Genomic DNA, 20,321 nt, shown 5'->3' on the forward strand with positions numbered 1-20,321 from the left:
ATATGTTCTTAATCCTTCTATATTTCAAGAACCTACAAGAATAGAGCTGACTCCTAAGAAGATAGAGTTAACAGTTGGAGAAAGTATCGTCCTCAGTTGCAAAGCCCTCCATGATAGCACGCTAGATGTCACATTCTATTGGACACTTAATGGGCAGCCAATTGATTTTGATAAAGAAGATGGACACTTTGAAAGCATCAAGGCAGTAAGTGAGCATGTATATTTTGTACACTGCAGAGTGATAAGAATTCGCATGCTTTTACATGTTATATAAGATAACATGTTTCAATAAAGTTGAAAAGAAATGTAGAGAAGGTGCAGACTTCAGATCACAAGAGTTAAGCCTGCATGCTATTAATGAGGCATCTGATAATCTTTCTGAGGGAACAGAAAGCAATTTAAATCAAACTCTCCCTGCACAAAGTATACTAGCTGTACAACTGTTGTTAAAATCAACAAAAATAATTTGGAAATATATGCACACAAATCATACATTATCCCATGATTAAAGCAGATTGATATGGTCAAATAGAATGATAAAATAGTGCAAACCTTTTGTTTTGAATTAATGTTTCAAATTTAAGCACAATTAAGAAAAGTTAACTCCACATTATATATCTTGTCAGCTGCAATTCATTTATTCCACAAAGTTTTAAATAAGTGGTATTATATTCATTTTATGTGTGTGTTGGTTTTTGGTTTTATATATAAATATAGTTATGTTTTTTTTCTGTTGTTAGTGATTTTTCTCGTCTTTTAATTTGGCTTGTCATACTTGTGTTCCTAAATCACTATAAGTCAAGGCATTTATTTTCTGTTTTTTTAGAACAGAAGTGCAGGCTTGGATGAACTAGAAAGGGCTGATGATACATGCTGACAGAGAGGAGTGGAACAGGAGAAATAATCATTTTCAATACAAAGATACCAAGTCGTAACCATATTAGGACAGTCCTCACAAAATTCTTTATATGCTGTTGAAACTATCATCTCCCTCTTTGCAAGCAGTAGTAGAAGCCTTTGCAAAGAGCTGCTTACCAAAAGGCATATCTTTACACCTATGTTGTCCCAAAATCAAGTTGAATTGTAGATGACTTCACAATAGTAACTGTGCAAATATAAGTACATTTTCTGTGTATGACTCTGTGACAGCCATTTTAGGAAGAATATCCAATAATAATTCCTATAGATATTCACTTACAGAGTCTCATTTACATGTCTGTTAATGATATTTGTACGGTAAATCAGCCAAGAGGATGAAAATATATTTATTTATTTTAAACCTAGGATATGACGAGGTATTAGAGGAAAGAAAAACAAAATAAACCTCTTCAGCTTATCCTATCAAGTAATCTTTAATCCATCCATTCTCAGAGAGATATACACATTAAAATCACCATATTAAGGATGCAGTGAAAAGGAACTTGAAGAACTCTTGAAATATAATTCAATTTATATCCTTTGTTTTCTTTTTAAAATACTTTTATATTGCATGAGTTCATCATGTAAAATTTGCTTTTCATTTCAGTACATCTAAGAAAAATATATTCTTTGTGTGCATGACATTCTATAGTTATATGCCTGTTTTGTGTTGCACACACTGATTTTTCACCAGATGAAAAATGCTCAAGCTTGCTTGGGTTCTGTCTGTTTGATTGAAAGCCTGAAAAACTGAATATTATCTGAATGGACTTTGTTAGTAATGAAATTACCGTCAGCTTCTCAATACTGGTTGCACTGTATGCACTTTCAGCGTGGCAGCTCCAGGTATTAAGTATAACAAACATACTGATGTTTAATGCAGTATTATAAAAGCTATCATCCAAATAACATTTTTTTGGGTCAGAGATAAATTTCCACTTGGTATAATTGTGTGTTCCTAGTAATTACAACTAATTGGAAAAGTTATCTTAATACATTTTGTTTTGCTTGCCTTTATATTATGAGGGCTGCTCTGAAAGTAATGTCTCTAATTTTGTTATATTGGTCCACGATGTCAGAGGCAGATGGTCTAAGGTAGTAGGGGTTGAACCTTCCCACCAATGTTCCATTCCATTTTGTTGCCACGTGACAGATGGCAGCAGAGGGGCAGTCTGACAAAATGGCATCTCACATGGAAGCATATATGAAACAAAGGTGTGTCACTGAATTCCCTCATGTGGAAAAAATGGCACCCATTGACATTCATGGATGGTAGCTGAGCATTTATGATGACCAAATAATGGATATGAACACAGCAAAGTGGTGGATGGTGTGTTTCAGCAGTGGCAACAGTGCCACAGAGGAGCCAAATTCCAGATGATTGTGAAGATGTTTACTAGCAGGACATGTAGGCTCTTGTTCATCATTGGTGGAAAATGCACACCTAATGATGGTGATTGTGTTGAAAAATATTATTTTTTAGGTATTTTGAGAATTTATCAAATAGTGATGTAATTGTTTTTTAGTTTCCATAACTAAATAGGAAGCATTACTTTTGGAGCAACTTACATAAAGCTTTATTAAAAAAAAAAAAAAAGTTATCATTTTCCAGATTGAGAATTAATTTTTATACAAATTAAAAGTTCTTGTTATCTATGTAGATACAAAAGATTTTATACCTATTCTATACCTATTTTATACCTATGACAATGTAGATACTTCAGGGACATGTCTGGCAGGAAGATAAACATTGCAGTTGTCAAGTTGAACAAAGCTGTGCATGAAGAGAATATCAAGGGGAAGAGACCAAAATCTGCTGGGGTGATTGCAGCAGACTGCACTCAAAGGCAGGAAGACATGCCAAATCTTTTGCATGTATCAACATGCAATACATTTGGTAGAAGAACTATCACACAAAGAGATACAAATATTCAAGATCGTTCAACATCATAAAAATCATATTTGATCTATCAAAAGAAGTGTTAAAATTTCAGGGTCTGTGGACAGTAATCCCTATAATTAAAAGAAATTATGTTGCATAGAAGAGTGAGCTGACAAGATTTCCTGCTGGCAACACCAGTGAGCACTTGGATGCAGAAAACATAAACTTTCTTGCTTCTGTTAAGGTAGCCGTGATTCTCTATCCTACTCTTTTTTGTGAAGTCTAGAAATCCCATTCAAAATCCTATTCAGAATTTTCTTTTTAAGTTCTTCAATTAAATTAATTGATCTTAATTTTCTACAGGAGGTATCTCTTTTCTAGGTTAAAATTTGATTTTGTTTGTAGATTTTCTTTCGGATATCTCCATTCCAAAGTTGTGTTTGAAAGTTTATGCTGTTTTTATGCTAGCTAAGCACAATGATTTATTGTGGTCATCCACATACTAGTAAGCAGCAACATTTCTCTGTGTCTCTCACCTTGACCTCCATGAGTGTCTTTCAGTCACTGACTGAGGAAAGTGTTTTAGTTTCATGATTTTCTTGGTCTTTCATCTTAAATTGAAACAGCATCCATGGGAATCAATAAACATAAACTATCACATCATATTTTACAATGGTCATTTATTCACACATAAGTGAGTTAAAATCTACTCTTTCACTTAGAAATGGCCATAGAGGGGCAGACAGTACATTAGGCACTGTCTAGTGCTAAAGACCTCAATCTAATAACCTATAAACTATGGGAGAGCATAATTTTGCATCTTTCCCTACATTTTCCTTTCTTTCCTCAGTTTATTTTTTAGTACAACAACCACATTTCAGTTAAGACTAATATTTCATCATCATTTTCTAAATAGGCACCGTTAAGTTCTACACTGTGTGGAATCAATTAGAACAGCAGGCTATTAGTAATGTCTTTGGTCTTTATTTGACATAAAACAAACAAGACTAATTAACTAGGGCTCGACTTTAACACCAACCCCAGTGAAAAACAATAGTTGGCATAAAGTGTTGTAGAAGAGACATGCTCTGTGCAGAGTAGATTATCCTCTTGCAGGCTAATGCTGTGATATCCAATTCATTGCAAAGAATTTGTTTCCATATTAGCCACAGTAGTTGCCCAGTGGTTGGGAAAGAAAAAAAAAAAAAAAACTCGTTCTAGATATTTCAGCCCTATTTGCAATTTGCATTTCCACATTTTGTCTATTTGTCACACTACAGCAATTAAATACTTGAAAGATCTGAAGCAGTTTCCAAATGAAATTATACCCGGTCTTTCAAAGTATTTCCTGCAGTAATATTAATTTCTTGTGTATTGAGATGGGGACAAACTGGATTAAGGATTTATTGTCAAAAGTTTTTTTTATGACTGATAGTTACAAACTGAAATCTGAATCTAATGAAGGACATGGACTAATAAAACCTTCTACTATTAACTAATTCCATGTTATATAAAGCCCCAGTTAACACCTTACATTTTCAGACATATCCACAAACCATATTAGAGCAGACCAGTGAACATTTCCCAGAATCACACAAGTGTGTAAACTGGTCTTCCCAAATATTCATGGTTTTGGCTATGAGTAAAAAGTGAGAGAAGGTGATAAACACCATGTTTGCTACTTCATTTTACTTTGGAGCAGGGAGATAACTGTGTGTTTTGGACAATGGGAGTCTCATAACACCCTGAATCCTGATTTCTTCACAGTATTTTTTTTTTTACATTTTCCTATTTAAAAGAAAGATATTATAAAAATAAAAAATCCTGGGATATATACGAGATATTTCACAACAGGCCATTCTTTATTCTTTCCTATTTTCTTGCAGCCATTGGGCCATTTAACTGCTTGTCTCCATGTTAATCTGGGCTGTAACAGCACCACGGGTGTTCTGGGCACTGATTAATAAGGCCTAATGCTAAGACTTCTGTATAGCATGTCTTTCACATACAGTTCTGGACTCTTGCTCCCAAGGTGTTGTCCCTGATCATCTCTGGCAGTATTTCTCCCTTGCACTTCTTACGCTGCTGCTCTTCTGTTTCTGATCTTATAGCCTTAGAACTGTAAATCTCAGTTGTGTTCCTATTGCAGTTTTATGGGAAGTTCCCAATGGCCTGAAAATCACTTGGACTTCCTGCCTCCTTTCTTTGTTCCTCATTTTGTAGATTTTGAATAATGTTCAAGTGAAACAAAGCACAGTTTGCAACAAAGTAAATAACAATTAAAAAAAGACTTTAAAAGTAGTATCTAATACGTCCTCAGAAACTTAACAATTTCTCAGTGTGCAGTATATGCCTTTAATTAACATATTCCAATCTACACTCGTCAATAGATTGGACATAGAGTCATAGAATCATAGAATGGCCTGGGTTGAAAAAAGGACCTCAAAGATCATCTAGTTTCAAACCCCCTGCCATCAGTAGGGTCGCCAACAACTAGTCTAGGCTGACCTAACCAGCCTTGCCTTGAATGCCTCCCGGGGTGGAGCAAGCAACTTGTTCCAGTGTGTTAACACTCTGAGTGAAAAATTTTCTCCTAGCATCTAACCTGAATTTCCCATCTTAGTTTGCAACCATTCCCCCCTTGTCCTGTCACTATCAACTAGTGTAAACAGTCGCTCCCCCTCCCTCTTTACACTCTCCCTTCATGGACTAGAAGGCCACAGTGAGGTCTCCATGCAACCTTTTCTTCTCCAAGATAAATAAGCCCAGTTCCCTCAACCTTTCCTCATAGGAGAGGTGTTCAGTCCTCTGATCATTTTAGTGGCCCTCCTCTGGACCCATTCCAAGAGCTCTGCGTCTTTCTTGTGCTGGGAGTCCCAGGCCTGAACACAGTACTCCAGATGAGGCCTCACAGGAACTGAGTGGAGGGGGACAATCTCCTCCCTCTCCTGCTGGCCACCCATTGATATTCTTCTGCACTAGAGTGAACTCTGAGAGGAGAACTCTCTCTAGCTGGCCAACACAAAGAATATTCCCTTTTCTTTTTCCTTTCCTCTCCTCTCTCTTCAGTCACAGTCTCCTTTGTGTTTCATGCTAATGCAACCCCAGTCACATCAGCTATTCATGCTTCCTTTTCTGGTGTCTTCTTAAATAACACAATTCTTACCACTGGGTTTTACTTTAATTTCTGATATCTTCATCTGTTGCCACCACCACTCTTACATTCAAATAATTTTTCCCCTCTTTCTACATCTTCAAATAGAGTGCAGGTATCATATGTATCATTCAGTCTTGTTGTTTCATCTCTTAGGCCTTTTTAAAATTTATTATCATTATTAGTTTCAATTTTCAATAAAAACTTGATCTATGTTTTTGTTTTTGTTTTCCCCCACAAAATGAAAGCGTAAAAAAAATTGAGACATTAATTCCCAATAGTCATTTAGCTCCATCTTCTTCTACCTTTTCCCAATACAATGAGTCAGATTCATTTCCAGAAAATCAGGCTCCACATTAATGTCCATTCTGTTTGCTTCAACCCTCCAACATTCTTACATCTGTTTCCATCCTGTATTTCTCACCTAATATTGAAGTTTTTCATTATTCCTGTTATCACAGTGTAAAGTACTCAGTAACACTGCCTATTGAAGGGTCCACATACCCACTGGAAGATTTTATGGGTTCCACAGATCTGAAACTTTGAGAACCATCTCTTTTACAATTTCTTATAGTCAGGGAGAAAGTGAAATACATATAATTAGATGGTCCTCAGCCAACTGGTACCAGCCAGGATACTATTATGTGGTTATTATTCTATTATATACCACTAATCACAACAAACAATAATGGTAAATTAATCTTTGATCCAAATTTTTATATGGTTTATAGATAGAAGGGAGGATATAATTTTCCATGATCCTTATATCAACACAAAGATCTGTTTTAAAGAAAAAAAAATAAATATTTGCTATTAGTAAACAGCACAAGTATCAAATGGACAAGTAGTTGATGTGCTAAAGCTGAGAATTTGCATGAAATGGCATTTACGTCAGCCTAAATATATTACAAACAGAGGTTGACTTAAAGCCAACAATCCCTCATAACATATATATAAATTGTCAGGATAGCTCAAAAGTGCTCTATTGTATTGTTATGTTTCACTTATGTTAATGGTACAAAGCTAACATTGCCATGAGGTTATTTTGTAATATCATTATTTTACTCCATATAAATTTTACCAAAAAAACTTCATTGGTAATCAAATATGTCTAACAAACAAGATTCAGCTGTGAAATAGTTTTTCAATTCAGCTTGACTGAATTTAATTAATAAAGACTATTCTGCTAAATCCAATAATGTCTGAGTCCGGAATTCACCTGTGTTCTAGCTGAGAAAACCCGTTTATATTCTAAATAATTACTTAAACTGAACAAGGTTGCATTAATGGCTGTGATCTTTCTTGTTTAGGATCAAATTATTGTTTATTTAATTACAGATCATAGTTCTACTCTTCTCAGTTTATACAGAGGGTGAATTCACAAAATCTTTTCAATCCTTTAGTACCTATCAACCATTCTCTTCTGTATAGAAACTCCTTTTGCAGGAAAGCAACCTGACTCTCAAGTAAGATGAGAGCCAGCTGCAGAGAACCCCTACAGCTGCAATGAAAAAAAAAACTGACTCGAACACCGGTTTGTCCTTTATCATAAAAGTTTCCCTGCAATGGCAGAAAATGTCCATTCCTTTCCCTTTTGATTTAACCCTTTTTTTTTTTTTTTTTGGTCCCCTGATTCATTACAACACTCTTACTTCCCTTCTATTTATGTTCCTCTAAGCAGGGAAACAGTTTTTACTTCATGGTTGACAGATGGAGTTCCCATCCCCAGTCCTTGACACAGTACGCAAACTTGCTAGAGCCCAGGTTCCTGCAGTGTAAAATCATCTCTATTGATCACCCAGGATTTGAACTGCCTTTTCTTTTTGTTCCTCTTGACAAGATAAAACAGAGCTACATTCATTGAACTGCAGCTGGAGTGTGAAAAGGTAGTATTATGAACAATGTGGAAAATGACAGGCATTAGAAACAGGTGGTGTGAATGCAGGTGAAATGAATGGCAACGTAAGGAGAGAATGATGTAAGGTTTCTAAGTTTCATGTATGTTTTCCTGTTTTCATGCATGATTCTTCAGTTTGACCAGGTGTGATAAGCTGTGCAACAACCAAACCAATGTTCAATTATTCCATGGAAGTGATAGGGAGGAAGTAAACAACAGACTTAATGGATTCTGAGAGGGCTCTGCATTGTAACTGTGAGCTTCTTTTCAAGTGAAAGAAGCTTATATATAGTTCTTGTGCAAAGCCTTTAAATGAAAAGGTAGGATACTGAATGAGCCTCCTTGATTTGGAGATAAAAACTCATAAAATGAATGGACAGATTAACAGGGAGGTTTCCTAGCAACTGGCTCAAGGTAATGAACTCAGTCACACAGGAAGAATAAGCATAATTCTTTGCACTTTAAGAACCGTGTGTAGAAGTTGCTTCACAGCAAAGCAGTTCACATCTTAGGATTTATGAATCAGACAGGAAAAATCCTCGTACAGATTCCTCTCAGTAAGAATGTGAGATGGATAAAAAGTGTTAACTGCTACATTTCTTTCTGGTTTTATGTCTTCTCTGCAAATCACTAGCATTGAGGCAATGGATGCAAAAAACAATCCAACAGGATGATGTTCTCTGAGCAAACTATGAATATTACGTGCTCCTTGAAACCTTTTTGAGTTTGGGGAAATATCTTTATATTAAAAGTAAATTTATATATAAGTGGGATTAGCTCTTGTGAAAAATTAGTTCAAGGAGTACATTACTGGTAAATTTAATTAGGTACATTGAAAACACAATTGTGACCTCCAATAACATACTATATATCATGCTGGAGCAGAAAGAACATTAGATTCTTCACATGCTTACAGTGCTCACAGCATTGATCACTGGAGCCATGTAGAACCTGATTAATGGGATATTCTGGAGAATAATATAAATGGCACAATAATTTGTTGCCCTAGAAAGAACCATTAGTCATGACAGATAGTATTAGTAGCTGTGTTATTATTTTTCTGCTGGTTAATGAAGACTGGGATTGTGTTCTGTGTTACAGTAGGTTCATAACTGTTGGCTTTGAAGTTTAATTTTACCTCTCTTTACAGCCATTAGAAGTTGATTGATAAATCTGCCTTCCCTTATTTAAGTACAAGTTACTGTCTGCACAATAGATGCTTATACTGAATGAATACAAGTATTTATATACCTGGCTAAACGTGTTATAAATGTTATTCTGAATAACAATGAATATACTTACTAAGTGCAAGGTCTTACACCTGGATTGCAGGAACCCCCAGTGACAATATAAGCTAAGGGATGGAAGGATAGATCACAACTCTGCTAAAAAAGACCTGGGGGTAGTGGTGGAATGCAAGCTGGACAGAAGTCAGCAAAATGCTTTTACAGCCCAGGAAGCTTGGTGTATCCTGGGCTGCATCAAAAGAAGGATGGTCAGCAGGAAGAGGCCCCTCAAGCATGTGCTGGTGAGGGTACTACAAAATGTGGTTTGTTTAAGAGGAACATCAAATTAATGGAGTAAAATGAAGCTTTCAGAAATGTACACTTAATAAACTGAAAATAAAATTTAGACAAAAATTAGACACCATTAGTTTTGACTTTCATTTACATTAGAACCACATAGTATCTGCTACCTCAGGCTGTCAGGAGTCAGACATACAAGATGTGAGCCCTTTTATACTTCTTGCAATCTTTTCACCTGTTCTCTGTCCTGCCTGGAGGGGAAAGAATACTTTTATTGAAGTGTCTTTCTCCACTGAGAGAAGACAAAAAATAAAAATAAAATAAAAATAGAAGGCAAACTTTCTGATCCTGGACATTTTTCTTAATGGAGTCTCTGCTGCATTCCTTCCTAGCAGATTTTTAAAAAATGAAATCTAAATTTTAAATGAGCAGCTGCAGTGACATGTTATGGAGACTGGCTTAAGATATAGGCAGCCAGCACATCAGTTACGCCATCAGAACTTATTGTAGTCTTGAACCTCCTATTACAAAAGTAATCATATTCCAAGATTTACATTAATAAAAAACAAACCTAAGAACAGGAAAAAAGAAAGGCAGGGGAGTACCAATGTTGGGGCATGAATCTTGAATCATTGATGCTGTAGTGTCTTTACTTACAAATTCTCATTGTTTTTAATCCAATCTAAAACTCTAGCTCATTCCTACATGGATTAAGTGTTTGGCCTCAGCCTCTCCTTCCCTGAATTTGTTCCAATACTACAGAAATTCAGAGACAAAGCTAATTTTAAGCAAAGATATATGGGATGACAATCCAGACACTACTGCATTGACAGTAGCTTAAAGAGTGAACAGGGTAAGGGGGAGTTTCCACATAACAAAGATTCTGTTATGGCTCATTACTACATCTTCCAATACCTTTCCTACATAAAGGAATCCTTTCATTCCCGATAGTGAGGATCACCTTAGGATCAGCATGAAATAGTCCTCACATTCTAGTGGATGAGTATGAGCATAAAAAAACCCACTTGCATCACTTAATGAAGCCTTTGCTTATTTTTTCCATGTTATATAACTTTGTACAAAAGTAGGATGAAATCTAGAAATTCAGCAGCATTTTATTTGCAAAGTTAGACATTACCAAACTCCTACTATATAAAAATTGTTTCTGAAATTTTTATCTTACATAATGGTGTAAAGACCCCAGATTTAGTGAAGACATTTGATGTCACTGAACAACAAATAACAGTCTTTTTTAGAGGTCCTGATCAAGCATAGCTCCTAGTAATCTAAATGGAATCTGAAATATCATTATACATAATAATAAAGCTACTGTCTAAACACATATCCACCTATATTAAACATATCACATTATTTCTTTCCACTAATAGCCAATCCCAGCTGCACATTGTATTAAATCCAGGTGTTTCATGCATATCTTTTTGCTGCACTGCTCTCCACTTAGAGATGATGAAAATGAAAACTTAGAAATGATTCTTGTAAAGTCTGCCTGTCTGCCTAGCTATGCCAGTATGTAGATATTAAATATATGTATATTTATATTTTTATATATATATATATATTTTTTTTTTTCTAAATAGTATGATGGATAAAGTTATAAGCCCCCTGGAAGTGAGAATGGCAGCCAGGATATTTAACTGTTTCTGAGCAATTAAGCTAAATGGCCTTGACCTCCCACCTCTCTTTTCTGTCTTTAGATGTGAATATGTTTTGGTAGAAATTTTGCCTTGGTTATGAAAATTAAGAGAAGATTCATTAGCCTAGAAGCAGTCAGGTGGTTGGACTAGATGAACTCTTAATATTCCTTTCAAATGAATTGTTCTAATATAATAGCAGTTTGTGTAATAGATTATAATATGTATAGTTGTGTATAATATAAAATACTTTTAGTATAGATTATAATAGATTATGACTGAGAACGTAAACTGTAATTCCTATACCATACACTCAAGCTGGCCTTCATTCACTCTTTTTTGATCTTTCCTGAACTAAGTAATATGACACCTTATCTGTGGACATGGGCTTCCTAAATATAACAGAATAATTTCCTTTTATATATACACAATGAAATAAGACGAAACTGACTCGAGTATGTTTTGGATAAAGCTGATTTTGCACATGTAAAATCTAGAACTATCATTTCAATTAAGGAAATAATACATATATTTCTAAAAAAATTGCCATCCATTTTCCAAAAAAATTACTGTTGTACATTCCGATTTTCTGCTTATAATTTTGGGGGGCTGTATTTACTTCTTGCCTGGAATACTGAATAAACAAACAAATAAATAAATAAATAAATAACTTTCTGTGCATGCATATCCAGGGATTGCATGTTTCAGATTTGAAAATATGTAGGTTCCAGCAGGGAAAATTAGAATCCGTTTATATTTTCTTTATCTTATTTAATATTAATTTCTCCTTTGTCAATAAAAATTAACATTATTTTTTAAATGATGTTGATTTCATTAAAGATACATATTCCAAATATCACTAAATTGTACAGAACAGGAGAAGGAAGGAAGACACTTTTCATTTCTAAGAGTACATTTCTAGTGCCAAGGATTATATCAAATATTTGTGTTTTGCTCTTTAATTAATTTCTTTGTGTTAGCTTGGATTCGTTTTCTTTGAGCATGCAAATATCTGTGGAATGTTTTAAGCAAAATCAAAGTTATTAAAGACCTCAAATCCTCTTCTTTAGTCCTTATTAATAATTGTATAAATGCAGTGTGCTGATTATCTGCTGATAATCCTCAAAAGGGGATATTAGGGAACACAAACGTTGTAAGATGAAAGCTGCTGATGGGAATTCCTCATGCTGCTCAAAACACCCTATGAGCTACCTTGAACACACAGATTTACTTTATTTTAAATGAGTTTTTCATGCCTGTTTCAGCAAGCGTCCTCGGCAGACCTGATGATCAGGAACATCCTGCTGATGCATGCCGGGAGATATGGCTGCAGGGTCCAGACTGCAGCAGACACCGTGTCAGATGAGACGGAGCTGCTCGTTAGGGGTGAGTGGCCTCAAGGCACCCTCTCAATGCAACAGAGAATGTAAAAAAAATCTTAACTAATTGTACAAATGTAAGTCTGTATGGAGATAAGTATGATGCGTTCTATGCTTCTTGTGTGATTCTTTGCATTTCTCCTTATAGTCAAGGCATTCTCCAAGGTTTAAAGGTTTAGAAATATTTACCCAAGAAGAGGGACCGTAAATCATTTTGCAAAATGAAAGGTACAAAACAGTGAAGCAGAAGTTCCTTAATAAGACAGGATTTTTATTTTTTTTCTAGCATGGAACTGCTCACCAAATTTTGACAGCAAATTTAGGCCCAGTTTGGTAATCCGTTGAGTTGTTCTATCTTCCATTTAACACTTCTGATTTTGTGCAGTAACATGCAGTCAGTGTTCAGCCAGATCTAAAACCAGAACTAGGACACCACTTTGCCTGCAATAAAGCCAAGGTTTAGTGCCATATGTACACTCCCTTATGCAGAGCATGTTGTGCTCTGTGTGTGTGTTTCTATGCTCAGACCACAACAGGAGCTGAGGTCTTGCAGTCCACTTTCCAGTAATATATCTGGAGAATGCTGCAGTGCCAAAATGCACACATCCCTGCAGGGTAGCAGGGCTGGACAATCTCACTGTGAAATACATGGCTTTTGGAAGAATAAATTGAGAGTGATATTTTATTATCACTGATAAAAAAAAATGAACTTCAGTTTAAAAATAAATCAGAATTATATATAGAGATGATGATTTTTCAAAAATATTTATCACATTTCATCACTTCTTTATATTTCATGTTTTCATATCCATCACTTTTAGGATGAATATACACTAGAAGTGATAAAGAATGTTTCTGGTTGAGTGCAGAGCTCTTCACATTTTGATGAGAGTAGCTGCTAAATATTTCCATAAAGTCATTTTGAAAACCATCAACTTTGTATGAGCTATGGCACTACTGGGATGGTGGCATTCAGTTTTCTCAACATAGGCACATAATGCCATTTTAGCCGCCTTATGAAATCTGAGTCAACCTTGTGGGTTATGCAAGACTTATGTTACTTTTACCTCCCGCAGACAAGAGCTGGAGACTCCATGGGTAGGCAAGGCGATGTCAACTTTAATGCTATGGAATCTATTAAGTGATATAAGTCTCTTGCCTTACTACTATCTAGGACATTGCAGACCAGATACAAAATTGTTTTTTAAGAATACTTGTTATATAAATGGGTTTCTTGAATTTGAAATAGAAAATAAATATTTATCTGAGGAAGAGGTTTGAGATAAATGTAAAAAAGTATATTATAAGAAGTATCACAATGTATGCATTCAAGTGCCACATATCCATACCATCTTGCTGATGAAACTAAAATAACTCAAATAATAAAGCTTTATAATAGAATTTAAATTGGAATATACTTTGCTTAAACTGTTCCTTCCTTATTTCTTAATAATTTCTTAATAATTATAGGATACACTTATAAAAGTTTATATCTCTGACACAAACTGCTTTACTCTGTGTGACTGCTTTTTTCTTGATGTAAAGTTAATCTTCCATGAAAATATAGGGTATGGTTGGTTTGCTGAAGTAGTTAATCTTAAGACATCTATAAAATTTATGCACAATAAATAAAATAAATTCCTATTGTGTCAGTATTTCTTTCACTAAAAATATAGGGATTTTATTTTGTATTGCAGCAAATGATTAAAGAACATTGCAGTCACTAATGATTACTCTTCATAAACATCCAAAAATCCAAAATGTTTAGGAGAATGTAATCCACCTTTCCTTATAGTGTTAGAAGAATTTCATTTTGATTTCAGTATTTTTTTCTATTCATCCATCTCAGTTTAATGAGGCACCCTGTAGCCTGCAATTTGACACTCTGTGATGATCCCAAATTGCAGCACCTTTCAAACTTCTTTTAGTTTTCAATAACATCCCAGCAAACAGAAGAATTCCACCTCACAAAGGAAAATATCATCTATGAAAAAAAACAACCACTGCCACCACACAATAAAGTCAGTGAAGTACAAAGCCATATTATTCTTTATTCCCAGTATAGTTTTCAGTAAAATTATTTTGTTCTATTCATAGTATATTTTCCTGCTTTAAATTTTACAACCCATGGTAAAAGAAAGATATCAGAAACACTGTTGTGAACTCTGGGAAGTGCCAACAGAAGTAAAGTTCCAGCATATCCTTGAAAATAAGTATTGATACCACTGATAGTATACCAGCATACATATCCTCAAAAAAACACATATATATTTTTGTGCTACCTTACTTGTGAGTTGTTCTACTGGAAGGTGCCATGAATATACCCAGGGAACAAATCCTGATGGTATTTTTATCATTGCACAGCAATTCTTCCTCGCCCTGCTCTATAAAGCAGAAGGTAAATTCCAAGATTCCAAGTGAAAAACAGTGTTAAGAACAGAGACAAATACCATCAAGTAAATAACTTCTTTTGTTTTTGTTTTTAGTTTAATTACTTACATGGGGTAATGGTGCAATGTTTCTGAATTTGCAATGTATGTTTTTGAGCTGAAAAAAAAATGAGAGCAGTAAGTTATTATTCTTCATCTTTTTACTATGGGTTATAGACATTCAAAAGCATTTTAAAATCATTTTCAAAATCACTACCTTATATTTCTTGATTTTAGGTAAGCTGCAATGAAGTACATTAAATATTATTTTTGTAATTATTTTCATCTAGTGAATGGCTTTCAGGAACACTTCAAAATTAGATATGAAAAGATGTGTTAGACCATGTTTGGACAAAATATTCAAATCTCTTCAGCTACTTACTACTCAAATTAAAATCTAAATACGTTCTTAAGTGCTTTAAAATCATGATTAAATTCTGCATACTAAAGTAAGAAACAACTTTTTTGTTATTTCGAGTCATTTTTCTGTTCTCAAAATATTGTTTTCTGAGCCCGTTATCTACTTCTCCCCTTTTGTTTCATTTTTCTACAGTTACCAAGAAAGCAGGTGTCATTAAGAAGAGATGTTTTGTTGACAGCTGGACCTGTCAGGCAGTACATTAGCTTTCCAGCTTAAGTGTCTTGCATTTTAATCTTGATATGGGTTATGAATGACAAGTATTTCATGCCACTCTCATGCCAGTTAACAATGACCTTCAGAAGACTGCTGTCCTGACATACTTGGTATGATCTGTTTGTGTTCAAAAAGATTACTCCTGTCAGCAGTTAATGGGCTGGTTTGGCCTTGTACTGCAACTAATGGGGCAAGGGACCTAAGGATCCATGCCCTGGGATAGAGGAAGGAGTATAAGGGAGGCAGGTAGGGAGATGGGCCTAAAAGCAAAACATCTGCAATGATCTGAGGAGGAAAACTAATTTACTAAATTCAAAATTGGAATACAAAATAACAATATAATACAATATAATTGGAATGTATGTTAATAAAGCAAATAAAATGAGATTGTGTCCAAAACTGAAGGCAAATAAAATGAGATAGTGCCCAAAAGCTGAAGGCAGGACAGCTAGGAAGATCACACTGCAGATGAGCAGGAAAATAAGGAGAGGCTCAGGAATTGTCTGCAGTTTTATCTTTCCCTCTGAGTGGAAAATGGGAACGCAAAGTCCTCTGGGGTATGTAGTTCTCTCCTGAAAACCAAGTACCCAGTAATTTGTCAGTTCACAGTACTGGAGCATTAATTCTTTAACACCCAGTGTTTTACATGATGTTATGATGTGGAACACCAATAACAAAAATCATAAAAACATAACTTGGCAAAAATATTTCTTTATTCAAAATAGACTTCTATGAAATTACCTGGTATTCATCATCACAAGCTGCTTTAATTATTATTAGCATAAATAAATATGTCAGTCTTTTATTGATAGCATATTAACTTGACTTTAATTTTGTTTTACGATTTATAGCAAGATGTGTTTCACTGACTCTGGCACCTAAACCCAAGAAGGTTATGTACCAAGTTCTCATTTTGGTATTCAAACACCCTGGAGACTTTTGAACAGCCACAGCGCTGTCACTTTTCCACCAAGTGTCTGAGTTTTAAATATTTAGGCTTCTATGCATATACAGTAGCTCCTCAACTGAGTAGTGTCATCCATCTGAGGTCTACCATGCTCTCTAGATGCATACTTTAACTCTGGAATTCCTTACAGTGGTCTTTAACCCTCTGAATATGAGGAGGATGAGACAGGATTCAGATGAAAGCCCAAGAGCTGTGGGCCATTGATTCAATGCAGAAGATGTGATGCTCATCACTTACCACCAAGTTCAGTAACTTCAGTGCTTAGCTACAAGGAACAATATCACTTCTGGGTTTGCTCAGATCCTGATTCATAATCTTCTTCTCAAGAGGATGTTGTATCTACAGGCAGTGGTTTAAGTGGGATCAAGACACACTATACCCTTTTTGAGGCAAAATAGCCAGAAAAACAGAAGGCAGGAGAAAAATAAATGAAGGACTGGCTTTTTAATGTAGACTTTAGGGTTCCTTCCAGTAACAAAGATGTTTGATTCTTTCACTGAGCCATCCAGTGCCCAAAAGAAGAACACAGCCATTGTCAACATATTAAGCCAATATACTGAATTGGGAAAGCTAAATAAAAGAAATACATCAGGTTTCCCCTCCAGCAGATGAATAAGAGAGAAAAGACTTAGATGCCACTGCAAAAATTTCTGAAAAGCAATCATCAGAGCCTGTAGCAGCAGCAGGAGGCATATAGGGTAGACTGATTTAACTCAAGGGCATCCAGAAGAGAAAGCATCTTTTCATATAAAGCAGTAAGCAACTATTCTGGCACTAGGCATGCACAGATGTGCTACTTCAGAGGAATTCTGTAAGAGGTATTGTATATGTCTGGTGGGAAAAGAAGCTGTTTTCCTGGAGTGAATTAGTGCAACAAAAATTATATCACTGGACTTACACCACTGATACAAGTCTCCACTTGATTCCATTTCATTTATGTGTAAATTGCTTGCTTGAGGAAAATGTATTTAGAATAGCTATTTTTTATGCAAACGAAGTTGTTTACAGAAGAATCTAGATATTGCCTACAAAATAAAAGAAAAATTTCACCAGCACTTGAAGCCATCAGCCATTTAAGAAGCAGAAGTGATTAACAATTTTTGTGAATGTCAGTCCCATTCTTGACTTCAGTCCAAAAATAGTTCTCCAACATTACAAGCTTTTCTGGTTACTAGCTTTTATTTATTCACTCATATCTTCAATTTTCAGTGAATGCTGTCTAGCAAAGAAGCACAGTAACAAAATGTTTCAGGTTGGATTTCCACCTCCCACTCACACCCCAGTATTTGAACCATCTCTGCATTCATACAGGATAAATATGCATGTTAAGTTCAGACATTAGTGATGTGATCACAGAGTACCAACCAGGAGGCTTATATCTCAGATATCTCAGGTGATCTTGTAGCCAGCAATGTGTCAGGCTTCCTCAGGACATTGTATGTGAAAGAAATGTGAAGCAATCTGTGCATTTGTATATTTGTGACAAGGGATATCCTCAGAATCCCGTGCTTCCATCATGGTTCAGTACAGGGAGATATAAAACACCAAACACTTCTGTCATAAAGAGTGACACCCTGGAGGAGCTGACCTTTTAGTACCTTACAATGGTCCAATCAACTGCATTAAAGAAACTGAACAGTGGTTTTCATTTTGTGAGTATTTAAGTTAGCGGTACAAAATCTTTTACTTACAGATGAGGAGGTTTTAGAGCAAAATTAGCAGCAGAAGACTACTTTGTGTGTTCAGTTTGAGCACAAAAGATCACTTTGCTCCTGAAATACAGTTCCTAAAGAATTCATTGATGGGCTGTTTTGACATAGGCTGTAAGAAAGAAAAATTTGAGTAAAGGTTGTGCCATCCAAACTCATTATGGTATATTCCTTGCTCCTTATTCTGCAAGTTTGGCTTGGCTTAGAGGATCCTTGTCCTGGATGATTGGCTTAGAAAAGCAACTGTATAGTTCAGCTGTACAGTTCAGCTGTGTAGTGGGAGTTGAGGATGTCACTCAGCAGTCTGTAACTTCTACAAAGTTCAGTATGGAGTTTTCTGTAGTCTTTTAAGAGCAGAGATCCCACTGAAGTGTGAGACACTTCTGCTGCAGCAGTGGCTTCAGAGAACACCAGGGAGTTTCCTGCATAGAAGAGGTTCAATTGTATGGCACTGTAATCTGATGTGAATCAGAATAGTGCTTCAAACTGTTCAAAGTGAGTGATGTGGGTTATTTTCCACACTTATCTTTTTCTTGCCTTATTTTCAAGGCTCATCATGATAAACTTAGGAATATAAGACTGTTAAATAATTATTTTTTTTAAATCTATGAAAGCTTTAGTGCCTAATCAAATGTATCAAGTCTCCAATATGTTAATATATATTTAATTAATGAATCATGATTCATTAATTAAATGTATATTAAAATATATATATTATAATATGTTATTGATTTGGTAACTTCATCAAAAAAATTCTGTCACTTAAAATGTATTTGTAATTTATTCTTGCAAAGCTCTTTTGCAGTATGTTACACCCAAGCTAGTTAGTGTTAACTGAAAACTACTCAGCCAGATGTTGTATGGTGTATATTACAAACTGCCTTAAAATGCTTCAATGACCAGTCATCTCTCCTCCAGATTAACAAATTTTCTTTCAGATTATTTCCCTTAAGCATTGCAGACAAAGTAAAGTCCAAGCCTGGCTTTACAAAGAAGCAGAGAGAACAAGTTCTACAAACTACTGACTCAGTGTTTGACTTTCTGAAATGTAAATAGTATAAGATGCAACCTGTAGTAATACTGGAAATGATGAAGTAGCTATGCCTAAAAGTGCTTAGTGAGGAAAAAACCACACCAGGAGAGTTACAGTAATGCAATAGCCTGCATTTTTATTATTATTTTTTTTTAGAAAGAGCTCAAATAAATAAAATAGAAGAATTGTTTCTACATGCTTCCTTGTATTCATCAGTGATCAGATAAAAGATTGTTTCAGCATATGTAATAATTTACATATTTCTATTTATAATATTTGAAAAACGATCTATTATATGCTGTAAAATACTAAAGTATAGTTTAGGAACAGCTCAGAAATAGATTATATTATTAGCCTCACAGTTCTGTTACAAATAGACCTGTGCTCTCTAAGATTTAATAGTTAACTTTGCTTATGATACTATCTCTTTGGTCTATACATAAAGATTTCACAAGATTTAGATGCCAGACATTTTCTGAGTATTTGAGCTATAGTCGCTTTACTATTGTTTATTTTTATTATCCATTTCACTTATTCTTGTCAAACTATGGATGTTGATAGAAATTGTGTTTCTCCAGAGGAAGAAAAAATAATATCCAGCCTTCTTAATACTCTGTATTAATTCTGTATGCCCTCGGAAATTTGTTAGAACATATAAAAATAATTAGAATCCTTACTATATAAATGTTAGTACTCCATTCATGTCAGGAAGATTGCTTTAAAATGAACTGGAAAGTATCTTTCTCTTACAATGAACAGTATGTATTGTAAGACAGTGCACAGAAAGCTAACCAAGTGCACTGAGCTTTTCTACCATAAGGAAAATGAGTTTTAAGATCAAACAGTTACCTGGAAGCTGTAAAACTTTGAAATGGAGCGGAGAGCAATCTTGTAGTGTGAAGGGATGAAAGCTTCTGTGACTACAAAATGTGGTTTAAAAGTACATAGTTTGTGATCTAAAAATAAAAATGTATATTAACAAAAATTTAAACCTATTCATCTTGTAGACTGGCAAATCTACCTATCTAAGAAATCTGTTCTCCTCATGTTATATTTTTAGAGATGTAATGTCTCCTCTGAACTCCACTGACCTGGATCAAATATAATTCAGGAACTGCTGGTTAGATTGACCACATAGCTC

At 35.0% G+C, this 20,321-nt stretch overlaps 1 protein-coding gene across 1 annotated transcript in view; it reads left to right on the forward strand.

The window, feature by feature from the left end:
* Positions 1-20,321, forward strand: part of CNTN5 (contactin 5) — a 551,533-nt gene that overhangs the window by 488,617 nt on the left and 42,595 nt on the right. Inside the window, exons 15-16 of the mRNA XM_065730018.1 lie at positions 30-205; positions 12,295-12,415. Of these exons, the coding sequence (XP_065586090.1) occupies positions 30-205; positions 12,295-12,415 (297 nt within the window). The remainder of the gene's footprint in view (positions 1-29; positions 206-12,294; positions 12,416-20,321) is intronic.

Source organism: Cyrtonyx montezumae, unplaced genomic scaffold (genome assembly GCF_038088225.1).
Source record: "Cyrtonyx montezumae isolate F1298 unplaced genomic scaffold, pur_monq_1.0 scaffold_12, whole genome shotgun sequence".
Classification (NCBI taxonomy): domain Eukaryota; kingdom Metazoa; phylum Chordata; class Aves; order Galliformes; family Odontophoridae; genus Cyrtonyx; species Cyrtonyx montezumae.